Below are 23,697 nucleotides of genomic sequence, written 5' to 3'. Positions count from 1 at the left end.
TGAGAGATGAATATAACTTTTCACATAGGATGTGTACTTTTTATTCCTATAGTCATTTGATTTTCTTTCAGATATGTAGCCAAAATAGATCCATCTTACATTTAGAACTTTTACTCTTCTTTCAGTCCTTCACTAATTTACAGAGTTTTGTATCATAAAAGGTCAAATTAATAATACTTTTTGATGTTTATACAATCTTTCAACATGGATGCACATGTGTGCACATGATTTATTATGCTTACACTCATTAAACTTTCATTACACTCATTATTGAATCTCTAAATGACTAAAACATTTTTTTCTGTATTCTTTCAATTTGTTCCCACCCATTTATTCATAGCACCTACTAAAATAATGTTTCCCTTTGATTTTTTAAAATAACTTCCAGAATATTAATACAGAGAGAGAATTAGAATATTAGCAAGGCTTCTTCCTGAAGTTTGATAGGCATTCAAATATAAATTTTGGAGAAAGGGAAACTGTAAAATAAAGGATGTGAATTAATATTGCATGTGGCATCTCTTAAACTCCCCTTGATCTTGTATTTTATTTTCACAAGATTTGTGTTATGGGCAATAATACTATTCAACGCTGTATTTAAATGTCATAAATACAATTGTCAATTTTTAATTCAAGTGGGCTTGGATCCAGATTAGACATATGTAGGCTGTACATCTCATTTTGAGAAGAAACTGTGGATAACATTTTAATTCATATACATGTTTCTATATTAAAATATTATTACATCCCTTTCCATTTCTCTGATTTGAGATTGGTGGTTTTTTTGTATTCTGTTATAGAACTTAGTGTTCCAAGAATCAACATCTTGTGGATGCAGAACCTTTAAACCGAAGGCCCAGTTTTGTTGACACTGAAGTTGCCTCCGTGCATGTGTATGTTTGTGTGTGTTACTGGAAATCACTGACTGCTCAGATGGATCGCCTGGAATTGCAGAAAGTCAACACAGAACTTGATGAGGAGAGCAACAGTGGAGACAGCACTGAAGACAATGATGCAGATATGGTTGATCCAGAGAAGGCTACTATTAGCAGGTAGAAAGCAATGTAGTTGCAGAAAGTACAAGACCAAAACATGTTAGAAAAGTACTAGAATTTCATTGGAGGAAGTCAAATGATTAAATAATTGATATTGCTGAAAATGAAAATGTCTGTTTCTGCTTTTCCTGTAAAAGGCAACACCTGTATTTCTGGAAAGGGATTTTTCCCACCTATATATAAAAAGAAATCTGCAAATTTGCCTGCACAGTTTAACACTTATTCTTAGTGTTTTGTCCAACACTTTGTTAATTTATTATTAATGTTTTCTCTGAGGATTCTCATTATTACTCTCAAACTGAACACACATAAAAGTTAATATTTGAAGTGACAGGAACTAGTGCTCATTTTCAAATGACTGTCTTTCCTTGAAACCTGTTTAACGATTTGGACAGTACATGTGATTTTAAACTATTAAGCTTAAAACTATTAAGCTCTACTGCTGGAACTGTGTAATACAGGTAGTCCTTGACTTAGAACCATTCATTTAGCGACTGTTTAAAGTTAATCTGCACTGAAAAAAAGGGACTTGTGACCAATCCTCACACTTATGACTGTTGCAGCATCCTCATACTCAGGTCATCAAAATTTGGGCATTTGGCAACTGGCATGTATTTAGAATGGCTCAGCATCCCAAAGTCATGTAATCACTATTTTCAACCTTCCCAGCCAATTTCCAAAAAACACTCAATGGGTAAACAATGTCAGGCACAAAGGATCAGGATTATACATCAAATTGCAGCACAGAAGATTTAGTCAAGCTTTCACACAAGAATCTGGTCAATTAACAGTCAACACTAAATTGGCACTTAATAAGGGTTAAAGGAATTCAAGGGGAGCTGGACTTGGATCATTGGTGGCAATCTAAAGACTATAAACTGATGACACATTTAATTCCACCTCCTCACCTCTACCTGCTCTTCTCCTGTAAAGCCAGATCTGCTTAGTAGCTGTGAGATTCACTTAACAACTGTGGCAAAAAGGTTGTAAAATCTTTACTTTACCTACTGGCATTATTTACTTAACAATCACCTTGCTTAGGTTTAAACCTAAACTTTAGGTTAAGTTTAGTTTTAGCAATAAAAAATTGTTCCCAATTGTGATCATAGGTTGAGGACTACATGTATTGCCTCCTTTTCCCAACAGTTAATCTGTTTCCTGTTACAATTTATATTGTCCTCTTTACTAAATTTTAAGATTAACAGCCTCAGTAGTCAAAATGGTTTATCTGGCACTAAGAAAATTATATCTGTGCTGGCTGTTTATTTTATTTCTGTCATGTTCCCATGTTATTTTATGTTATTTAAAGTTGGTCAGAACAATGTAAAATTATTTCATTTTATTTTATTTTAATTATAAAGACTTTGCTTTTTCTCACCTTTCAGCCACTTTGTTGGTGATGATGCAGAAAGCCAGAAGTTTCTTGCTAATGGCTTCCTGGGTAAAAAGAAAATGGAAAGTTATACAGATGAATATGTAAGTTTATTAGCAACAGTTATGTTGTAGGCCTGTCTGTGGTGAAGTGGTACAATTAATACATCCTCATTGTTGTTGTTTTTTCCTCAACAGCATCCAGGAAATATTTCATTTGGTATTTCGGCATTTAATTTAAGCAATGCCATCATGGGCAGTGGTATTTTAGGGCTATCCTATGCCATGGCCAACACCGGAATTGTCCTTTTTATGTAAGTAGTAAGCTATGTTTTTTTAAAAAATGGTGAGGAAAATTAGAAGTATCTGATTTTGTGCCATAAATTTCTTTAATCAATACATTTTATTGTTAGTCTAGTCATAGGATAAAAGACTCACCCCCTATTTCTATGGAGATTCTCAGTCATCCAGGTCATGGTTGTCCCAAAGGTGCTTTTTCAAGAGGCAACTGGACATTCTGCTTTTTCTTTGAAGATGTTTCGCTTCAGAACTGCAGAAGCTTCTAGGATGAGAAGAGAAATGTCTTCAAAGAAAAAGCAGAACATCCAGTTGCCTCTTGAAAAAACACTCGCCCCTTATTCAATTGGTTAATACTAAAGTATTACTAATCCACTTTTAAAGGAATTGGGAGACAATACAAACATGAAGCATTCTCATTTGATGAGAACTCTGTGTATTTTGTGCACAGGACAAATACAGAGTACAAAAGAAGTTAACAGGAGAAGCAATCCAAATAAATCCTAATATAATCTTGTTATGAATTCTCTTAACATATGAGAAACAATAAGATAGTAATTTCCTCTTATACAAACCTGGACCTGGCAGAATTCACTTATTTGGTACTATGGCAAACAGCACACATAATAGTAAAATCCAATATCATTTCAGTTTTGGGGGCAAATCCAAACAATACCTTATATACTTAACAATCTATATCTGTTGATAAATGGTAGCTCTCTCTGTTTTTCTCAAATGGAAAAAAGGGAGCCAAAAGTAAGTAATTTAGAACAGATATTGATATCCTATTAATTAGATAGCTTGCACGATGATGGGGCCACAGGAGATTTTGCTTGAACTGTATAACCCTCAATCTGAAACTGTAACATGTAGATATAGATTTCTGTCCATCTAATATCTTAGTATGCCAAATGTTCTAGCAATGCTGACAGTAGTGACATACAGCTGACCTACACTATCTATACAGTGTATCCTTTGACGTACAACAGCAGACATTTATGAGCAAGTTTTAACTATAGTTAGATCTATCAAAGCAGGAGACAACTTTTAAAGCTGTTCCATTCAGCAAATGATTACAATTGTTTCAATCATGATGTTTAATTTGGAAATGATTGAAATAATTGGATTTGATGACTGGTCTACCAACAAATATACTCTCAGTACTCTCAGTATTTAAGACTAAAAAATTGATGAAACAAATGTTCAACAACAGGATAGTGAAGTTTTTAATCCTTTATTAAAAATTTAAAAATAATTGTTGCTCAATCTAGACTGGATTCTAGATTGAGACAGGGTTTAGACATGAAAGGAAAAAAAGGAAATAGATGTAGTTTATCAATGATTTTGTAACAGTAAAGGATAATTTTATCCAGGAAAAAATATGTCTTAAAGATATTTATGTTAGTGTTCTTAGTTTGGATCAGTGGTGGATTGCTCCCGGTTCGCACTGGTTCTATAGAATCGGTAGTAAAACCGACGGGAGGCTCTGCCCACTGACCCCGGCATCATCAAAATGCTTCTGCGCATGCGCGCGCACGAGAGAGCAAATCGAGCGTGTGGCCCCGTTGCAAACCAATAGTAAAGGTAAGTAGAACCCACCCCTGGTTTGGATAATAATTCAGTATCATAATCAGAAGAGCATAGATAAGCTTTGGAACAAACGTTTTCCCATTGAACCCTTCCTCCCTCACACCATCAGCAGCCTGTGAAAAATTTAGCACAAAAATTTTTAAACCAAACAAGAATTCCCAATTATGCCTCCACTAGTCAACTACAATTTAATATCAGTTAACAATCAGGAAGTATAAGCAGGAGTATGAACAAATATCCATATAGAGCCACTATGTCCATATCAGCAAATCTGATGGTTTTTCTTATAGTGTTGTCTAAAAATGATAAAAGTAGAGAGATTTTTATTTAAAAAAAATAAATCCACAAATTTGATTTAAAAAAATGTTAAAATGTTTAACCCTTAAGTACTATATATTCAGTAGTGGGATTCAAATAATTTAACAACCGGTTCTCTGCTGGGTAGGTAAGGCTAAGTGGTCATGTGACTGGGTGGGCGTGGCCAACTTGACATCATTCACCATGCCTGGCCCCACCTCTCCACTCAACAAGATACAATCTCTATTTACTGAACATCACTTAACGGTGGCAAGGAAAATCACAAAACAGGGCAAAACTCACTTAAAGCTTGCTTAGCAATGGAAATTGTGGCTCAGTTGTGGCCATAAATTGAGGACTACCCCTAGTGAGAATGTAGGATAAGGAGCCTACCTTCCTCACCCCTTTGGGGTGACTTTCAAGAAACATTTCAAGATGAAAGGTTTTGGGTGCAAGTGGTGGTGGTGGTGGTGTCACCAAAGCTGGTGTCGATTGCTGGGGCAGCCGCACTCAGCCGAGGGCCACCAGAGGGAGGTGGGGAATCTGAACGAGGGCAGCGCTCCTGGTGAGAAAGGTCTTTGGTTGCTTCTCACGCAAGGAGACAGGTGCTACCCAGCTGCCTTGGGAGCGAGAGGGAATAAAGAGGCCACTCGGCAGGCCAAATATTCACTCACTCGCTTACTAGAACTGGAAAGCCTTTATTCGTAATTGTTTTTTCATTTATATTTCCAATTTCCATATGTCTTTCAGAATCTTACTCTTCAGTGTAGCACTAATGTCACTCTATTCAGTACATCTATTACTGAAGACAGCCAAAGAAGGAGGTATGATTTACTTAATATGGGGAGGGGGGCAACATTTTAAATAAGCATATTCTAACTCATTGAATATCAGGCTCCCCATTCTGACACTCAATAACCATAATTATTTTTACTACACATTATCATCAGTGCTATCATTCTACCAAGAAGATCCTCAAAATGACAATGTAGTGTTGTTAGCTTCAGAAATTGACAATGAACATTTACTAGAAACTTCTTAAATGTATCATGGCAATGATTCTCAACCTTCCTTTCCCCATGGACCCCCTTTAAATGCCTTTTGTGCCACAGACCCACAAGACATAACTCAAGATTTAAGTCATAACATTTCTTCAAGCCTTCATGGATCTCCTATGATTACATTGTAGTCCCCGGAGTTTCCACAGACCATAGGTTGATAACCACTGTATCTTGGGAATCAGATGCAGCCAAAAGAATGTTCAGGTTCTACGTCCTTTCATTTCAAAATGGGACTGCATCCTTAGGATACTTTACCCAAAGTCTTCCTAAATCCTAAATCAGAGCCAGCATTGAATGGTAGCACAGTAACATTTTAGTCAAGTTTTACCCTTTCCTAATTTTAGTGGGAAAATATTAAGTATGTACCTATTTTAAATTAACCAGTGAGCTGTCATAAAGAATCAAATCAAAACCAATGGATCAAATTCTTTGTACTAAAATGTTCCATTTCTTATTGTTCCTAGGCTCGCTAATATATGAAAAATTAGGTGAAAAGGCATTCGGATGGCCTGGAAAAATTGGTGCTTTTGTTTTTCTCACAATGCAGAATATTGGAGGTAAGTTGGAAATGACAGTTGAGAAAGTTTAAAATAAGAATGTTTTGTCTAATGATAAAAATTGGAAACAGTTGTCCACCGCTGATATCATTGTAATCTTGAATTAGATTTAATAAAAATAAATTACTTAATTGTTTTAAGAAAAGTTTTTTTTATTTTTAAACAGACAGACAAACATAGAATACATCTTTTCTGAACAGAACATTGACCTGGTCATAAATTTGTACAAATTTTTGTTCATCTTTAATATAATTTTATACATTCAATTTTTAGCATAACATCTATTTCTCTCTAATTTAAAAAAATCTAATGTTACCCTTCATCTTAACTTAATTCTATTTTTTTCTTTTTCCTCCCTATAATTTGATCCCCTTAATTTGCATTAAAACAGCATAATACCATCTCCAATTATTTATCAAATGTACCAAATAATACAATTATTTCACATTTCTACATCATTCAACATATTAATAAAAGCCAATTAAATCTAAATCTTACCCCCAATATGACAACTATTACAGTCTTATATGTTAAACTTATTCATATTTCTAAATCTTATTGCAATTTTTAAACTTCCATACATTTTTGCCCTTCCTCTTAACTTCTATTCCTAATATAATTCAATTTTCCTTTTTCTTCCCTAAAATTTGAACCCTTAAATTTGCATTTACACAACATAATATCATCTCCAATTTATTTATCTAATATTCCAAATAATACAATTATTTCAGGTTTTTGTTATGGTTTCCCTAATTAATTAAGAGTATTCAATAGAAAATCAATTAAATAAAAATATTAATTCAAATAATACACCATAATGCAATTCCCAATCATTTCCTTAAATTCTCTCTATTCCCAATAGTACAATTCAACAACTTTATAGAAACCAAATAAGTATGATTTTTTTCTACTTAGTTCATTGTCCCATATCATTTCAACTTTCTTTTCTTTTTTAGTTCAATTCCAAATATATAATTAAAAATATTCCAATTATTACCATTTCCCTAATTACTTAAAACTATCCCAATTATTACATTCATCATACATACATATGTTAAATTGCTTAATTAATATCACAATTCACCCTTTCCATTTTTGTATTTTTTTTCTTTCTCTTTCCTTTCTTTCGTGCTTTAAATTCCTGAACTCTCTCCTCCCTTTTTCTTATCTTTCCACTGTTAATTTCCATTGTCTTCCCAGTGTAATCATTTTGTCTTTTAAAGTCATAAGCTCTTCTGTTTTGCCCTGTTTTGCATTTCTCCTTATTTTCCACCCCTTTTCTCCTTTTCTTATTTTCCCACTGATAATCCCAGCGTAATTATTTTTTATATATATATAAAAAAATATAAATTTTATTTATATGCTGCCCTTCTCCAGAGACTCAGGGCGGCTTACAATGCATTAAGCAATAGCCTTGATGTTAATAACAGTGCTTTAGTGCTTTAGTCTGCTGCGCCACCAGGCTCCTGGTATATTCTTTCTATTCCGCCCTCTTTTTCTTTGCTTCTTTCCCCCTTTTCTGTTTCTTCCCTTATTAATCTTAATGTAATCTCTGAAATTCTCTTTTTTATTACTAGCCCCATAATCATTTAGTTTTCCATAGTCAATCTCTTTGTCTTTGTCTTCTTCTTTATTATCGCTCTCTTTTTCTTGCTTCTCCTTAATTATTTCCTTGTCAATCAATTTTTTAGTTCATCAGGTTTCGATTTTCCATGCAATATTATAGTCATTTCCCTTATTTCCATCTTTAATGATAAGTACATTGTTTTCATCATTTCCTTAAATTCCTCCATTTTGTACTTTTTCAGTTAATATTATTCCATTTTCATTGTAATCTTCCTTCTTTAATCATCAAAGTCACACTTATAAACAAACCAAGCCTCCTTAAAAATTCACAGCTGTGTCTTTCAAAGTTCAAGGTTTATTATTCTTTTTTTTCCCAAAACAGAAATTCAGCATTGTAATGGTCTTTTTTTTTCCTTCTGAAAATGGCTCTCTATAATCCACAATTGCAATCAGCAACCTAGAAAAGTATCAATTTTATTTGCAATCCACATTGAACAGTCTTTGCTTGTTTAATTTTCCTTCTTCTTCCTTTTCATTTTTATATGCACCAAATCAGTTTAAAAACTTGGACCAAATTTACACAGTCCAAATTCCAACTTTACTTCCCAAATCAATTTCAATTTAAAATCTTTAACCAATCCTTTCTGCGGGCTTTTCTTCCCTCTTTAAACTTCTTTTAAGGTTCACTAATTAAGGAAAAATCTTTCCGGTTGTCAATTCTTCTAATTTTTTTTTTTAAGTTCTCCAAATATTTGAATCCAGCACACAATTTTCTAATCGGGTTTTTGTTTTTTGTTTTTTTGACTTTGTAGTTTCCGCTTTACTCTTCTTCTTCCGTCCTTTCTACACACCTATTAGCCGCTGTTAAACCACTAGGACTTTTATAGTTATTTTAAAAATAGTCCTCTTTTTTCTCTCTCTCTTTCTCGCTCTTCTGCCTGCGATTTAGCTGTCACTCACCCGGCATCGATGTTCTGCTCACTTCTCTGCTCCTGCACAGTGCTTGATCCGGTTGCCCCAGCTTAATTGGTGGTCACAATGGCCACCGTCCCCCACTGCAGAGTCATTTCTTAATTGTATTGCCAAAATGGTATACAAGTTGCTTGTATAAGTTGAATAGCAGCTGAAAACTAATTTTAGAGTAGCTTAACACTTGATACGGAACAATTGAAAAATGACATTCAGAAATGTAAAAATGGTGCATAATTTACATTGTCCAAGTAGCATTTTTCTAACTGAAAATATTGTTTTGTAATTTGGACTATTTATTATATTTGTATGTTGTCTGCATTTGTTATAAGACATTCTGGATTTCCAGCAAATTATAGTATGTCATATGGATTGTGTGATTATAGAAAAGTGTTAATGTATGACAAGCAATTGCTAATGTTTGCATGTGCTTTTAAATGCCTTTAGAGATCATTTTTTTAAAAATATGACCATTTGGATCCTATTTGTTTAGGATCCCTGTCCTATATAGGTACTTTTCAGTGGCAGCAACAACATCACACAAATGTCACAATATACAGTACACTTGTTTCCCAATGTCTTTACAAGTATGTAAACACCCAACATTGTTACACATGTCTTAGCATTGTTCGTCCTCCCCAATGTGAAATTCACCATGAATAACATTTCTATTTGACTGAAATTTTAATTAACTGAATCTTTTATATGTCCCTTTTCAAGCATCCTATTCAACTAAGATAACATGTTTGTCATTCGCAGCAATGTCAAGCTACCTCTTTATTATTAAGTATGAACTGCCAGAAGTAATCCGAGCATTTTTAGGACTCGAAGATAATTCTGGGTATGTATTTCCTTATGTTTACTTTTATATATTTATTAAAAACCATCTATTTATGAGAATTAATTCATATTTTATTTCCTTAAACTAGAGAATGGTATCTGAATGGCAACTATCTTGTAATATTTGTGAGCATTGGAATTATTCTCCCCCTTTCACTACTAAAAAATTTAGGTAAGGAATTACTTATTCAAATATATAGTTTATCTTTAACTAATAGTAAAGATTGTACTATCATTTTATTTTTCAAATAACTATACATTTACTTATTATTTTTAAAGGTTATCTTGGTTATACAAGTGGATTTTCGCTTACTTGTATGGTATTCTTTGTCAGTGTGGTAAGTGTTTATACCAAATGTAGAGAAAATGTGCACAATCTTTACATCAGTATTCTCTAATTGATCTCCAGAAGATGTTGGAAATAGAAGTTCCAGACATCTAATTCCCACAACATTGTCAAACTATTTAGTAAGGCTGCATTACTATTATTTTTCTAATCTTTCCTATTACCTATCTCCTTTTCTACTTACAACTATAACTTTGTTGCTTGTATCTTTACGACTTATATTATTTTATTTAGTTTCCTAGTATGATTTATGTTGCTTGCTTATTTAGTATCCTATGATTATCACTAAGCATTGTAACTTATGATTTATGATAAATGTATTTTTTTGATGACTATGATCATGATTTATCACTTATAGCTTTTATGTACACTGAGGGCTTATGCACCGAAGACAAATTCCTTGTGTGTCCAATCACACTTGGCCAATAAAGAGTTCTATTCTATTCTATTCTATTCTATTCTATTCTATTCTATTCTATTCTATTCTATTCTATTCTATTCTATTCTATTCTATAGACACTACTTTGAATGTTCTGTTGCAAATTATTTGTGCATGCATTAAAATGGCAATAAGGAGTTGATGGGCACATCAGTGGTTCCATCTTTTTTGTGAAATTTTCTCCATTTGTCACCAGATAAACTAGAGCTATTGTGAAATGAACCATGGCACTATAAATAGAGACTAAGTAGTGGTGTAAGCTATATTACACTGGTTAATTGGTTTTCCAATTCTACATTTAGCAAAATTAGCTAGAATTCTTTGAGGAACTTTCACCTGTGCAGTTCTTTTTCTTTTTCTTTTGCAAAATTAAGGGTAGGAAATCTTTTTGGAAGCAAACCTTTTCATTACCATTCTTAACCTCTCCAAACACAAAACATGATCCAATATCACACTGAAATGTGGCTATTTGGTACTGAAAATCAACAGTGTGATAATTGAAGCATTGGTTTTCCCAATCCAATTGATATCTTTTCTGTCCCCAAATATTAAAGCACCCCAAATTTAGCCCTGTCTCCTCCTCTAATGCCAAAATTATCTTTTATAATCTTCTGAGAATATTGGGAGGTGAAGATGTGGTCATGATCTCTCAATTACCATCTAATCCTGGAATATTATGTAGCAGCAGTACTATTAATAGCTTGAGAAGTAACACAGCATGATAACTCAATCTTGATTAGGTTGCAAATTTTAATATGTTATAGATATTTCTGTTTTTATCAACAATAAACCAAATAAGTTCAGGGAAAACTATATATGCAAAGTATTATTTTTGTCTTAGTTACTGATATCCAGGCTGATTTTTCTTTATTGCATTGTTTCTCAAAATGGAAGTATCTCTGCAATTGTAAATTGCATTAAATTAAATTAAAAATTAAAAGATATACTATGTAAACTTTAAAAATAGAGATCATTTCTGGTAAATAATCAATGACTGCATTATTCAAAACCTGTTCATTGGATATTAGTGGTATGATATTCTAGTCACATAATAGCCCAAATCAAATTCTGGTACCATGCTACAGTATATGCAAATGTACTTGTTTTACTTTTCTGGCAATGCAACATTGAAATGTAACTTCTGAGAATATGATAGTTGCAATGCTTTATAATGAAATCCAGTGCTTTCTGTGATAAATGAATACATGTATTTTCTTGTTTATATTTATAATAATTTAGGTAATCTACAAGAAATCCCAAATAGCCTGTCCTCTCCCAGTCTTGGACAATAAAGTTGGCAACTGGTCCTACAATGATACTGCAGTTCCGCTACATGTAGTGGTGTTACCAAATGATTCTGCTAATTTGGAATTAAATTTGATGATGGACAGCACTAACAAACAATATTCTTCAGTTTTTGAAGAAACCAAAACTAAGCTACATCAAAGTGGAGTAGAATATGAAGCCCATGGAGAAGACAATGACAAATGCCAAGCCAAGTATTTTGTGTTTAACTCACGGGTAAGAACCTGTTATCATGTATCCAACAGAAAATAACTTCTATAAATATTGATCTACTCCATTAAAGAGTGGTTCTGGAAATTTTAAATATGTAAACTATATTGGTCACTGCTGCAACCTGAATAGTGACCATATCTTGTTGCATCATGGTTAGAAGTATATACAGTAGAAGCAATAGTTCCATAACCAGTGGTGAAATCCAGATTATTTTACTACCGGTTCTGTGGGCGTGGCTTGGTGGGCATGGTGTGGCTTGGTGGGCATGGCTTGGTGGACATGGCAGGGGAAGGATACTGCAAAATCTCCATTCTCTCCCCACTCCTGGGGGAAGGATACTGCAAAATCTCCATTCCCACCCCACTCTGGGGCCAGCCAGAGGTGATATTTGCTGGTTCTCCGAACTGCTCAAAAATTCCGCTACCGGTTGTCCAGAACCTGTCAGAACCTGCTGGATTTCACCCCTGCCCATAACCAATATTGTCCTCATTCGCCTACTTTCCAAATTTAACATAAGATATGTTTGAGTCACTTGCTTCCAAAATAGATCTCTGGCTATCTCTTAACACCTTCTTGGTCTAACTCTGTTCATCTGGGCTTCTGCCTTGCTTAGAGCTTTAACAATATTAATTGTATCATAGCAACCCCTTACAGTGTTCAGGAAATTGAATTCAGGTTGCCCAGGAAAAAGCAAGCCCAGCATTAATCAGAGCTGAAATCCTTGTTTGTTTGTTTTTTTCTTTCAGACTGCCTATACAATACCAATTCTGGCATTTGCATTTGTATGCCATCCGGAAGTATTACCTATATACAGTGAACTTAAAAAGTAAGACTATTCACAGATTTCCTCTGACTTTTTTATTTTATAAAGACTGAATTTTTTCCATAGCAAAACATTACTATTTATTATTTCTGTTTCACTTTTCTTTGGTTTATTGTTAATTTCTCATTTCTTTATATGTTTTCATTTCACATTGGGACATCTGAGAATGCAATATACATTTTAAAATGGACAGGGAATTAGTACTGTGGTCACAGCTATCATTTTGACTTTTTTTAAAAAAATCAAGTTTTATTAGTTTTTTCCCCCCTCACACACACCTACATATTTTATGAAACAGAGTATTGATCGTATCGTATCGTATCGTATCGTATCGTATCATATCATATCATATCATATCATATCATATCATATCATATCATATACAACTTGTCATATCCAAATATATTTTACTTAGTTACAATTTCTGCCAGTGTTCTTTTTCCATATTTTTAATCAAATCTTAATATTTCTATTCTTATTTCTATAAACAGTATCTTTTTTCGCCCTCAAATTCTATTTTCTCCATTTTTAATCATATATATTCTCTTTTAATTTTTAATAATTTATTCTTTATCCTAATATATTTAAACATGTTTGGGGATGCCTTTCTTCCATTTCATCTTTTTCGTTTTACAGCAATCTTTCTTCTCTTTCTCTTCCTCTCCCTCCCTTCTTTTATCCTTCCTACTTTCTTCTTTCCTCCTCTCCTACTCCTTCTCTACTTCCCCTTCCTTTCTCCCCCTCCTCCTTTCTTCCCCCCATCTAACCTTCTCTCCTACTCTTATTTTTTTTTTTTTAATTTGATTTATATGCCGCCCTTCTCCGGAGACTCAGGGCGGCTTACAATGCTTTAAGCAATAGCCTTCATTCTTTTGTATATTTTATACAAAGTCAGCTTATTGCCCCCACAAACTGGGTCCTCATTTCACCTACCTTATTTCCCCTTCCTTCCTTCCTTCCTTCCTTCCTTCCTTCCTTCCTTCCTTCCTCTCTTCTTCCCTTTCTTCCCTTTCTTCTATTTCTCTCTCTCCTTCTCCCTTCCTTTACTCTTCCTACTCCTTCTTCCATCTCTCTCTATTGCTGTATTCATTTTCAATTCAGTGTTTTTTTTCTATGGTGTCCAGGCATCCCCGATTTTCTCTCCATTTATTGAATATATTCCTCAAGATTTCCATCATGTTTTTAATGCTTAACAATGTATTTCAACTTATTCCATTTTTACCTTAAAACCTTTTAACTTAATTAACCTTCCATCTCTTATTTTCTTTAATTCCTAATTTCTTATTCCCACTTCAATAATTATTTTTCTCTTTTCCTATTTCAATTACTTTCAGTTATTTTTACTTATAAACCATTCTGTATCTGCTGGTCTATTTTACATTAAACAATATACTCCTTTTTAAAAAATCCTTACTTATATTTCATTTCATCTTTACTTACATCATTTACTAACATTTCAATTTTATTTCTTAATTTAAATTAATTCCTTTGTTTTTTTCAATCTTTGGCACACATTTCTTTACCCTCAGCAGGTGTTTCTCTCCAATCCATAAATCACCAGACAACAAAATATAAACCTTTCTATCTTTCACATTGCATCTACCGATCTGTTTTACATTATAAAATATGTTTCTTTTTTTTTTAACTCCTTACATACATTTCATTTCATCTTTACTTACATCATTTACTAACATTTCAATTTTATGTCTTCATTTCAATTGAGTATTCCCTTTTACAATAATCTATATATTTATTCCAATTTGTTTCTTACATACAATTTCTACTACTAATACCATTCCCTTAAGTCAACATGTTAATGTTTTAATTCCCTTTCTACTACCTTTTTTCTTCCCCTTTAACCATTTTCTTTTAAACTCTCCAGAATTCCACTTCTTAATATTTTCCTCCCTTTCTCCCTTTCTCTTATTTCTTTATTCTTCTTCTTCTTCTTTTTGTATTTATTGTATCTTCTTTCCTGCATCCTTTCTCTAGTTTATTACCCTTTTAATTCTCCCCCTCACTCTTTTCCCATTTTCTTCTCTTTTCTTCTTTTTTGAGAGATATTCCCCCCCATCTATTTTTATTTTATCACTGTTGATCTCAGTGTAATCATCTATATTTTTCCTTCAATTATTTTCTTTCCAACATTATATTCTTGCTTCTCACTTATCTTTTCTGTCTCTCTTTTTATATTCTATCCAATCCTCCGCTTCTTTATTTCCCTTAAATGCTTCTCGCACCTTTTGCAACATCTCCCTCAGCCACTCATACTCATACTCCCAATTCTTCATATTGTCAATTTAAGAAGAAATAATTTTTAAATTTATTATTATTTTAGCTATATATAGTTTAAATTCAAGTCCATTTGATGTCTTTTTTCTTTTTTCTTTCCAAGTAGTGTCCAATTCAAATACTCATTTGAGCCATTCCAGTTTGAGATTTTATTCTGTCAACTTCTTTTTTTAATCTTGCTCCAGCTGTTTAAATAAATACTCCTTAAAAGGCTTCTCACAATGATTTGATGATTTATTACAATACTTCTTTCCCACCAGCAGATGTCTCTCTCCAATCCACAAATCCCCAGGCAAAAGTATCAATTGTAAATCCACATAAGTAGTACTTCCTGTTCTTCAATTAATTCCTTTTGTTGTTAAAAAATGCTTTCTCTCAATTTCCTTTTCTTTATATTATTCTTAATTTCTTCCAAGTCCAATTCTAAATACAGGTGGTTAGTTCTCCTTTTAGGGCTTTTGTTTTTAAAGTTCCTCTTTATTTTTTTTCCTTCACTTTAAATTCCCAAATGACAATTAGCCGTTTATTTTGGGTTGGGACCTCTTTTAAGGTTTAAAATTTTTTTCTTCTTATCTGTGAGTTGGCCAATCACTCACTTGGTAACAATTTCATCACCGCTCCTGCTCAATTCTTAGTCCAGTTGCCCCAGCTTGTAGCAGCCATTTCAATGGCCGCCGCCCCCACCGCCGGGTCAAAGAACTGCCTCCGACCTTTTGAGGAACTTGCCTGCTCTTCCAAGGCGCCTCTCTCTCTCCTCCGTCCCTACAAGACGGATGCAGTCCGAAGACCTCCCCAACAGCGGTTTGTCAGTTTGGGTTTTCACGAAGCTTGATGGAGCTTCGCTATTTCCCAATCAGTATCATCATGACACTTCCGGTTTCTCCATTTTGACTTTTTTGAACCTCTCAAAAAATACCCTTGTTCACATTCTTAATGTCGTATCCAATATATTTTAGGTTTTGCTCAATACATTTTGTACTGTAATAGTAACTTACTGTTTGATTAATGTACAGGCAGTCTGTGGGTTAAGATCAAACTTGCAGACAATTTGTATTGATGAACAGGCTGCGTATTACTAAAAATGGCAGACAGCCTTCTTCTTTCTCATGTTGACAAACCACTGAAGCTGTGGAATGTTTTCATTAAAATCGCTGAAGCTGCACATTTTTATATACATCCTATTTTCAGTGGGTCATGAAAATATTGCATGGTTAAGAAAATATTTTTCTTAACCATGGATTGCCTCTATAACATCAGGGGAAGATAAGCTTTCTTTGGGACACTGCTAACACTTCTGTTTTTGGAAGTACTCAAAGCTAGTGTGACCATGAAACAACAGATCTTGAATGACAATAACATACAGTAATCCCACCCTCAATCATTTCAGCCAAATTTGTCAGTTATTTCTTCCTACTGGAGGACAAACCTACATTTATCTCCTTTTTCAGCTGGGCTTCCTAAGTAAAACTATTTTCTCAGTTGTGGCATAGGATATTATTCCATTGCCAGCAATGAAGTAAGAGTTAACTGATAAACCTTATGCTTTCTGTGTATAAAATAACTTGAAGAATTGCACCATTTTATTCTTAATCTCAACAGAAAAATATATTTCAATTATTATACTATTACAATATTAATATTTCTAATCATCCATTAACCAGAGTTCTCTCGAGCCTCCTTAAAAAGAACAAGTATAAACTCCAGGTATTTATTTTTAAATAAAATGAATAAATGAAGTGATATACAGTAAATGACTCAGGAAGAGAGCAAAACTTGATGATGTAGGGAAATTTAAAGTTGTGAAAACTTAAGAATTCATTCCCACTTGACATTATAGTTCCTAAAGTTCCTTTAGACATGATATAAGTCTGGTATAGATTTAATAAGCAAATGAAGCCACTTTGCTGTACTGAATACATGAAAGCTGAAAGAGGGGTTCTTGGTATTCTCTGAGCTTGGTTGTTTTCTTGCAGACGTTTCATTATCCAAACTAGGTAACTTCATCAATGCTACTACTAGGTGTAGCACTTATGATGTTATCTAGTTTGGGTAATGAAATGTCTGCAGAAAAACAACCAAGTTCAGAAAGCACCAAGGACTCCTCATTTCAATCCTGAGCTACAAATATTCTCCTTTAATAGAGCTGAAAGAGCCACAAGGTAATCATCAGTCTCTTTCTCTCCCTCGCAATCTTTCTCATATACACCTAAAGCTACATGAATAAATAAACCTACTAGTAATTAACTGTCCATTGCTGTATTCTTCTCAGCCGATCTCGAAAACGGATGCAAAATGTTTCCAATGTCTCCATCATGGGAATGCTCATCATGTACCTCCTCGCTGCCCTTTTTGGCTATCTTACTTTCTATGGTGAGTTTAAGATGATCTGAAATGTTCAACATATCTGTTCAGGTTTCATATTATTCAGAATCTGTTTGCAAGGAAACAGATTCTTAATAATCCTTGTAATAGCTATTTCCCTTCAGTGGGTTGTTGTTGTTTTTTTAAAAAAAAATCAGTTTTACTTTGCTATCGATAAAATAATTGTGCACAGTAAGGAATATTATTTTACCTGAGCAATTTAAGATATCAACTTCATATGCTAAGATCAAGGTATTGTTTGATTGTCTTCTACCATAGTTTGATTGTTGTTTGATTGTCTTTTACCATAGTTAATCCCTAAAACAGGAAACAGATAACTGAATTCTGCCCAACTGCCCTAATGATGAACATATTGCAAATTAGTCTCCATGTTGGGATTTTTGCTGTTTGCTAATTCCAAACTGTTCAATGTGAAGGTACACCACATAATGATGAAATTGCTTGAGAAAACTAATAGAGAATGTTCTTTTTTATTAGGTGAAGTAGAAGATGAGTTGCTTCATACATATAGGAAGGTTTACACCTTTGACACTCTGCTCTTGATGGTTCGTCTTGCAGTTCTTGTGGCTGTGACTCTCACTGTACCAATAGTCCTATTCCCAGTAAGTCATTTTAAGCAAACTTTAAGCAGCCCATCCATGATTGTGCTCTTCCCCACCCCTTTGTAATCCACTTCAAGAAATTCAAGTGTAAAACAGGTCTGTTTTTTTTAAAAAAATTAATGACAATGTGACATGACATTAAAAATCTTACAGAATATTACAGACAAAAATCTAGAAAGGTAAATTTAAGCACTTAAGGGGGCTATTTCAGATTTTAAAAAATACTTCAGGAATTGAATTAATGATCTTGATCTATTAAAGAAATTGCTCCAATCACCAGAGAACTCAAGACTCATAGTTCCAGTTTAATGTGGTAGCTAGCTATGGCCTCTTCCAAGATACCCCATTCTGAAAAATGAACATATACTAAACATTATGTGACCATAAGCACATTATCTTCTCTTACATGGGGAAATACTTCCATTGTTGTGTTTTTCCCCTAAAATCCTGTTTAGGGAAATATATTTTGTTATTATCTATGGGTGCTACTATTTTGACTAAACTAAGATCAGCCTTGAGTCTTAAATACTGTTTATAGAAGAAATGCTTGTGGAAAAATTTATAACCTAAAGGAACAGTCTCCATGTTACTAAAATCAGTGAGAAAATAGCTACTGATTGTTTTTATAAACTCCAGGCTGATACTATTTTTTCATGTTTGGCATCTGCACTTAAGACTCCCCCCCCACTTTTAACAAGTCAAGCGACTTCTCTGTAATGTTGACCACTGGAGCTGCTATTAACCTTTTACCTAGTACTTATCCCTGCATCTACATAGCAGCTATAGAAATGCTGAGCAGGCTAAACAGAATCATATATCCACATTTATTTTTCCAGATGTCTCTTGCAGATGGAATGATAGAGTGAAATTATATTTAATAGACATATAGAAGAAGCAAAAGTCCTTGCTTTAGTAAAAGAAGAAATTCTATAAATTTGATTGCTGCAACTATAAAGTGAATATACTGAGATGCTTATGAATAACAGATTTCCTTTATGGATTTCACTGGTAACTATGCTAACATCCTTATCCAAGTCAGATTTCATCAGTATCTTTTTTAATAAGTAGAACTAATAAGTAGAACTTATTTTTGATATCTTCATATTATTTTTAACATTAGATATTCTGCATTGAAGTACATTTTTTTATTTATAAAAACTCGGGATAAAAAGGGCATATTTACAAAGATGTAAAAAGGGGCAAAGGTAAAACATTTCTTGCTACAAAATGTTTAAAGGGCATAATAAAACTAAAGTATACTGTTTTTTTTTATAGATTCGTACATCTCTTACCACACTCTTGTTCCCCAGAAGACCTTTCAGTTGGATAAGACACTTCCTCATTGCTATTGTTATTCTTATATTTAATAATCTTTTAGTCATTTTTGTCCCTACTATTAAGGACATCTTTGGATTCATAGGTATGAATGCTTCCTCTTGCTCTCATTGTTTTAAATAAAGAATATTAACATAGCAATATGTTCATTTTTGGCAAAACTCCTTTCTCTAACCTGGATCTAGAATCCCTGCCAAATTATTGTGGACTCTGAGAAGTTGCTTTTTTCAATAGAAGGGAATGCTGGTAGCTTGGGGTTGGTGCTGGTGGAGCTTGGTTGTTTTCTTGCAGACATTTCAATACTAAACTAGATAACATCATCAGTGCAAAAAAACCAAGCTCAGAAAGCTATTTTTAATGCAGAAAGGTAGAGGAGATTCCATCTTTCCATCTTCATGTACTTGTAAGTTGGGAGTCAAAAATGTTAAAATGACAGCCACAACTATTTGACCAAAGTGCCACCCATTTGTTCATGCATCACAATGCAACAGTGCAACACCTAGAAAGGAACAGTTCTTCAATTGTAAAGTAAAGGTAGCCATCTTGATTTTTTCCCAACCACCCTTATGGTCACCCATGCTTCTATTCCTTATAACAGTTAGGAACCTTTCATATAATTATTATTGCATAGAGAAAGTGAAACATCCTCCTCTTGTTCAGATGCCAATCCAGAGAAGACTCCACACAAAATTTCATATAAGATTGAATCTAGATTTTTAGATTTCAGGATGAAAACTTTTAATTATTTCCACAATTGATCAGGTTTGGAATAATTTTGGAGGAGGGAGGAATATGTAGACTCCTAATGTGTTCTAGATTATAAAACTAGAAGACTGACTTTTTAAAATATATTATCAGAGCCTTTCTTCTTTTCTAGCATATCATTTGTAAAGTTTAAAAGTGTTCATTCTTGTATTTTAACTCCTCATTGTGTTTTGGCTTTGGTATTTATAGGCATTGTTATTTTCCTGTCACTACAATCTACTTTGGGAAATATTTGTTGAAAAGCAAACTACAATTCTCAACAAATAGATAGCAATTCACAAGAAAATATCTAATTCTAGAATTTTCTCCATTGTAAGAAATATTTCTTATAGAAAAATAGACCCATAGGTACATTCATAGAAATGTCAGGTATTGTAATAGAAGATTCTCATTGTATATTTTTAACTTCAGGCAATATAATTTACTGGATACCTGATAATGTAGTATTAAAAATGTATGTTCAAAAAACAGTAATTTTAGCTTGGTTCAGTCAGATTGGAACAACAACTATAACATTGAAAATTCAAATTTAGTATTAGGTCTCATGGGCTACAAGAGAGCAGTTGTTTCTTACCCAGCATGTGAGAAGAAATATTCAAGGGATCTAATTTAAGTGAAATAGAGGAAGGTTGGATGCAAATGTTTGTTACAAAGCTGGGAATGTTAGAACCTCCAAAATTGGAGTAGTCATCTTATCAGGCTACAGCCCAGAAGTTGGCAAGCTATAAATCTCACCTCTCCAAACAATGAACCATCTAATTGAGAATAGGCAGGAAACATTCAGATAGATCAGATAAATTAGACTTTTATTATAGATAAGAATTAAGAGACATGCATACAATAATTTATCTTCTGATATGTAAATAAGACAAAGTATTTAAATACTAGTATGCTTCACAGCAGTGTTTCAGCAACTTTAAGATATGTAGATTTCACTCCCATAATTCATCAGCCAGCACTAAAGTTGCTGAGATTGAAAACACTGCTGCAAACTTTAAAGTCTTGGATTTTTGAATCAATGGAGAATTAAGGATTTGCTTGATAGTGTTGGATGACAGACATGTTTATATAATAGCCAACTTTAGCTTATAAATGCTGGTTGCCACCTAGCTAGATTCAGCCCTTACCTTTGCAGAGAGAAAACATTGGCATATAACTTCCATGAAAGTGTATATATTGCAATGTTACTGTGCTTTGGAGAAAAATTAACAGTAATAAGCCTCTTTTTTTTAAAGCCCCTTAACTTGCTTTCATTTCCCAAACAGCAAGACTGTTTTCTATTGTAGGTGCCTCTGCTGCAACAATGCTGATTTTTATTTTACCTGCTGCTTTTTATCTTCGGATTGTCAAGAAAGAGCCTTTGAGATCACCTCAAAAGATTGGAGTGAGTCATCCAGATTTTTTCAATTATTGAACTACGTTGTAGCTCTTCCTACTAATTAATTGTTTTTGCTATACTTTCCCAATTACAGGCCCTGATTTTCCTCATTGTTGGCATAATCTTTATGTTTGGGAGCATGACTCTAATTCTCTTGGATTGGATTTACAACTCTTCACATTCCAATCAGCATTAATTTGGAAGGAAATTGTTTGTTTTTCTTTGCCATCAAAGTGGTTGAATTTCATTAGCCATGTGCAAGCAAACAAACAAAAGACTTTAGACTATAGAAGTGGACATTACTTCTAGTAAAATGGCAAGATTCCAAAGACTTTGTTAATATCACTAAATGGACCTAAAATGAATTAAATCCCACTTTGGATTGGGAAGGATGGTTATTTATGCATTATTATCTGTGCCCATTTTTTTGGGACCAGAGCAGAATAAAAATGTGAATTGTGAAGATGCCTGGATCTAATTATGTATATAGTACCCACAAAGACTGTTACTTTGGTTTTGATAACTACTCTTTCTAGAAACTAGAAAAAAAAGTTGTCCAGAAGTGGAGATTATATATATTCACAGTACCAATAATGTATGTACATAAAGAAAAATGAAACTATTATTTTAAATGACTAACTATAACTTTTATAAGTACATTCAAAACAAGAGCCGAGGTGGCGCAGTGATTAGGGTGCAGTACTGCAGCTACCTCAGCTGACTGCTAGTTCAGCAGATCAGCAGATCAAATCTCACCGGCTCAAGATTGACTCAGCCTTCCATCCTTCCGAGGTGGGTAAAATGAGGACCCAGATTGTTGGGGGCAATATGCTAATGCAATATGCTAATATGCAATATGCTATATGCTAACTTTGTAAACCGCTTAGGGAGGGCTGTAAAGCACTATGAAGCGGTATAGAAGTCTAAATAATTTTTTTTAAAAAATATATAAAAACAGCATCAATTTCTGAAAGTATTTCACTTACTCATCAATAAATTACATTAATTATAGGAGTGTCCACTATGGAAAGTGAGCAAATGTGATAAATTATTTATTATGCTAACTTTTAATAATATTGTTTATTACAAAAATTAACAACGGCTGTGGGATGAAAAAGGCCCCTTTTCTTTGCAGCTGTGGTTTATAGAGAGTATTCAGGTCTATGGATAGTTATAAATGACTATCAGAATTCTCCCATTTATGGAACTGTACTCAAAAGATAAATTAAATCTTAGCCAGCCAAAACTGTCCCTACTATTTACTGCTATCAAAGTATACTTATTATGACTTGTATTATGTTGTCAAAAATGAGCACTCTGTCCCACCAATAAATTTAAAAGTTTTTATAGTGAGTTTCTCTGTTTCTCGTGGCTAATAGATTAATCTTCAATATGATGTCAATAATTGCATAATAAGGATGTCTAATCATGACAACCGGAATGGGCTCAGATGCAGAAATAGGCTGGTTGTAGTTGGATTTCTATAACAAGTATATATAACATGTATCAAACTGATACTGCACATGTAATTTTGTTTTGATGTTAATTATTTAACAAACTGGAACTTGGTTTGTAATTTGTCTTCCACAGTAGTTCAAACTGATTTAACACAATCACCTAGAATATGAAAGCACACCAGCTAGTATTTGTATTTGATAATATAGACAGTACAACACATTATAACCATTGATGTATTTGTTCTATATACTGTAAATATGTATATACATAATGTTATTCTTTATCAAAAGTTCCTGCATGGTTTAATGCTTCGATTTTAATATATACAGTAAGTTTCGATAGTTGTTGCTTTAGTATTCCCAAGCGTGATACTATTTAGATTCAGCACTGTTTCAATGAGCTCTAAAAGCTTCATTTCTCCAATACATTGTTAGAAATTTCTGAAAAGCCCAGGATAATACTAAAATAAAATGAAGCATCAAATGTTACTATAATAAATGATAATAAAATTAAAGGATGAAAGATTTATCTTTATTGATCTGTTGTACAAAGTGTCGTATTATTTTGAACTACATAAACTATACCTGCAATTTGGTTTAAGGGTTCACATTTATTTTCCACACCTATTGTGCTACTGATTATGACTTTGGTTAAGAGTGACATATTTTCTAGATACTCTGATATGAAAAACAGTAGCTTTTACAGTATTAATCCCTGTTAGATCCCTCTTTATACAAATAAATAAATTACTGAGCT

General features: G+C 33.3%; 1 protein-coding gene across 1 annotated transcript; it reads left to right on the top strand.

Moving 5' to 3' along the window:
* The first annotated feature begins 710 nt into the window (after positions 1–710).
* Positions 711–23,505, top strand: SLC38A4 (solute carrier family 38 member 4). The gene is made up of 15 exons (XM_070946622.1): positions 711–1,052; positions 2,441–2,531; positions 2,625–2,740; positions 5,361–5,434; positions 6,136–6,228; positions 9,523–9,604; positions 9,693–9,775; positions 9,883–9,941; positions 11,628–11,909; positions 12,653–12,732; positions 17,291–17,391; positions 17,881–18,005; positions 19,281–19,425; positions 21,392–21,489; positions 21,578–23,505. Exons 1-15 carry the CDS (start codon positions 934–936, stop codon positions 21,677–21,679), a joined length of 1,650 nt encoding a protein of 549 aa, XP_070802723.1. The 5' UTR covers positions 711–933; the 3' UTR covers positions 21,680–23,505.
* Positions 23,506–23,697: the final 192 nt, after the last annotated feature.

The sequence above is a fragment of the Pituophis catenifer genome, unplaced genomic scaffold (genome assembly GCF_029215685.1).
Source record: "Pituophis catenifer annectens isolate HBS135680 unplaced genomic scaffold, rPitCat1.0.hap2 SCAF_7, whole genome shotgun sequence".
NCBI classification, from domain to species: Eukaryota; Metazoa; Chordata; class Lepidosauria; order Squamata; family Colubridae; genus Pituophis; species Pituophis catenifer.
Note: the sequence above shows the minus strand (reverse complement) of the source record. Positions and strands in the feature narration are given on the sequence as shown.

What these genes read in the sequence shown, in the direction of transcription:
- SLC38A4 (XM_070946622.1), top strand. Translation starts at nt 934, where the DNA reads ATGGATCGCCTGGAATTGCAGAAAGTCAACACAGAACTTGATGAGGAG. An exon ending in GAAGACAGCCAAAGAAGGAG is followed by an intron (nt 5,435 to 6,135) that starts GTATGATTTACT and finishes TATTGTTCCTAG; the next exon opens with GCTCGCTAATATATGAAAAA. An exon ending in GATCACCTCAAAAGATTGGA is followed by an intron (nt 21,490 to 21,577) that starts GTGAGTCATCCA and finishes TCCCAATTACAG; the next exon opens with GCCCTGATTTTCCTCATTGT.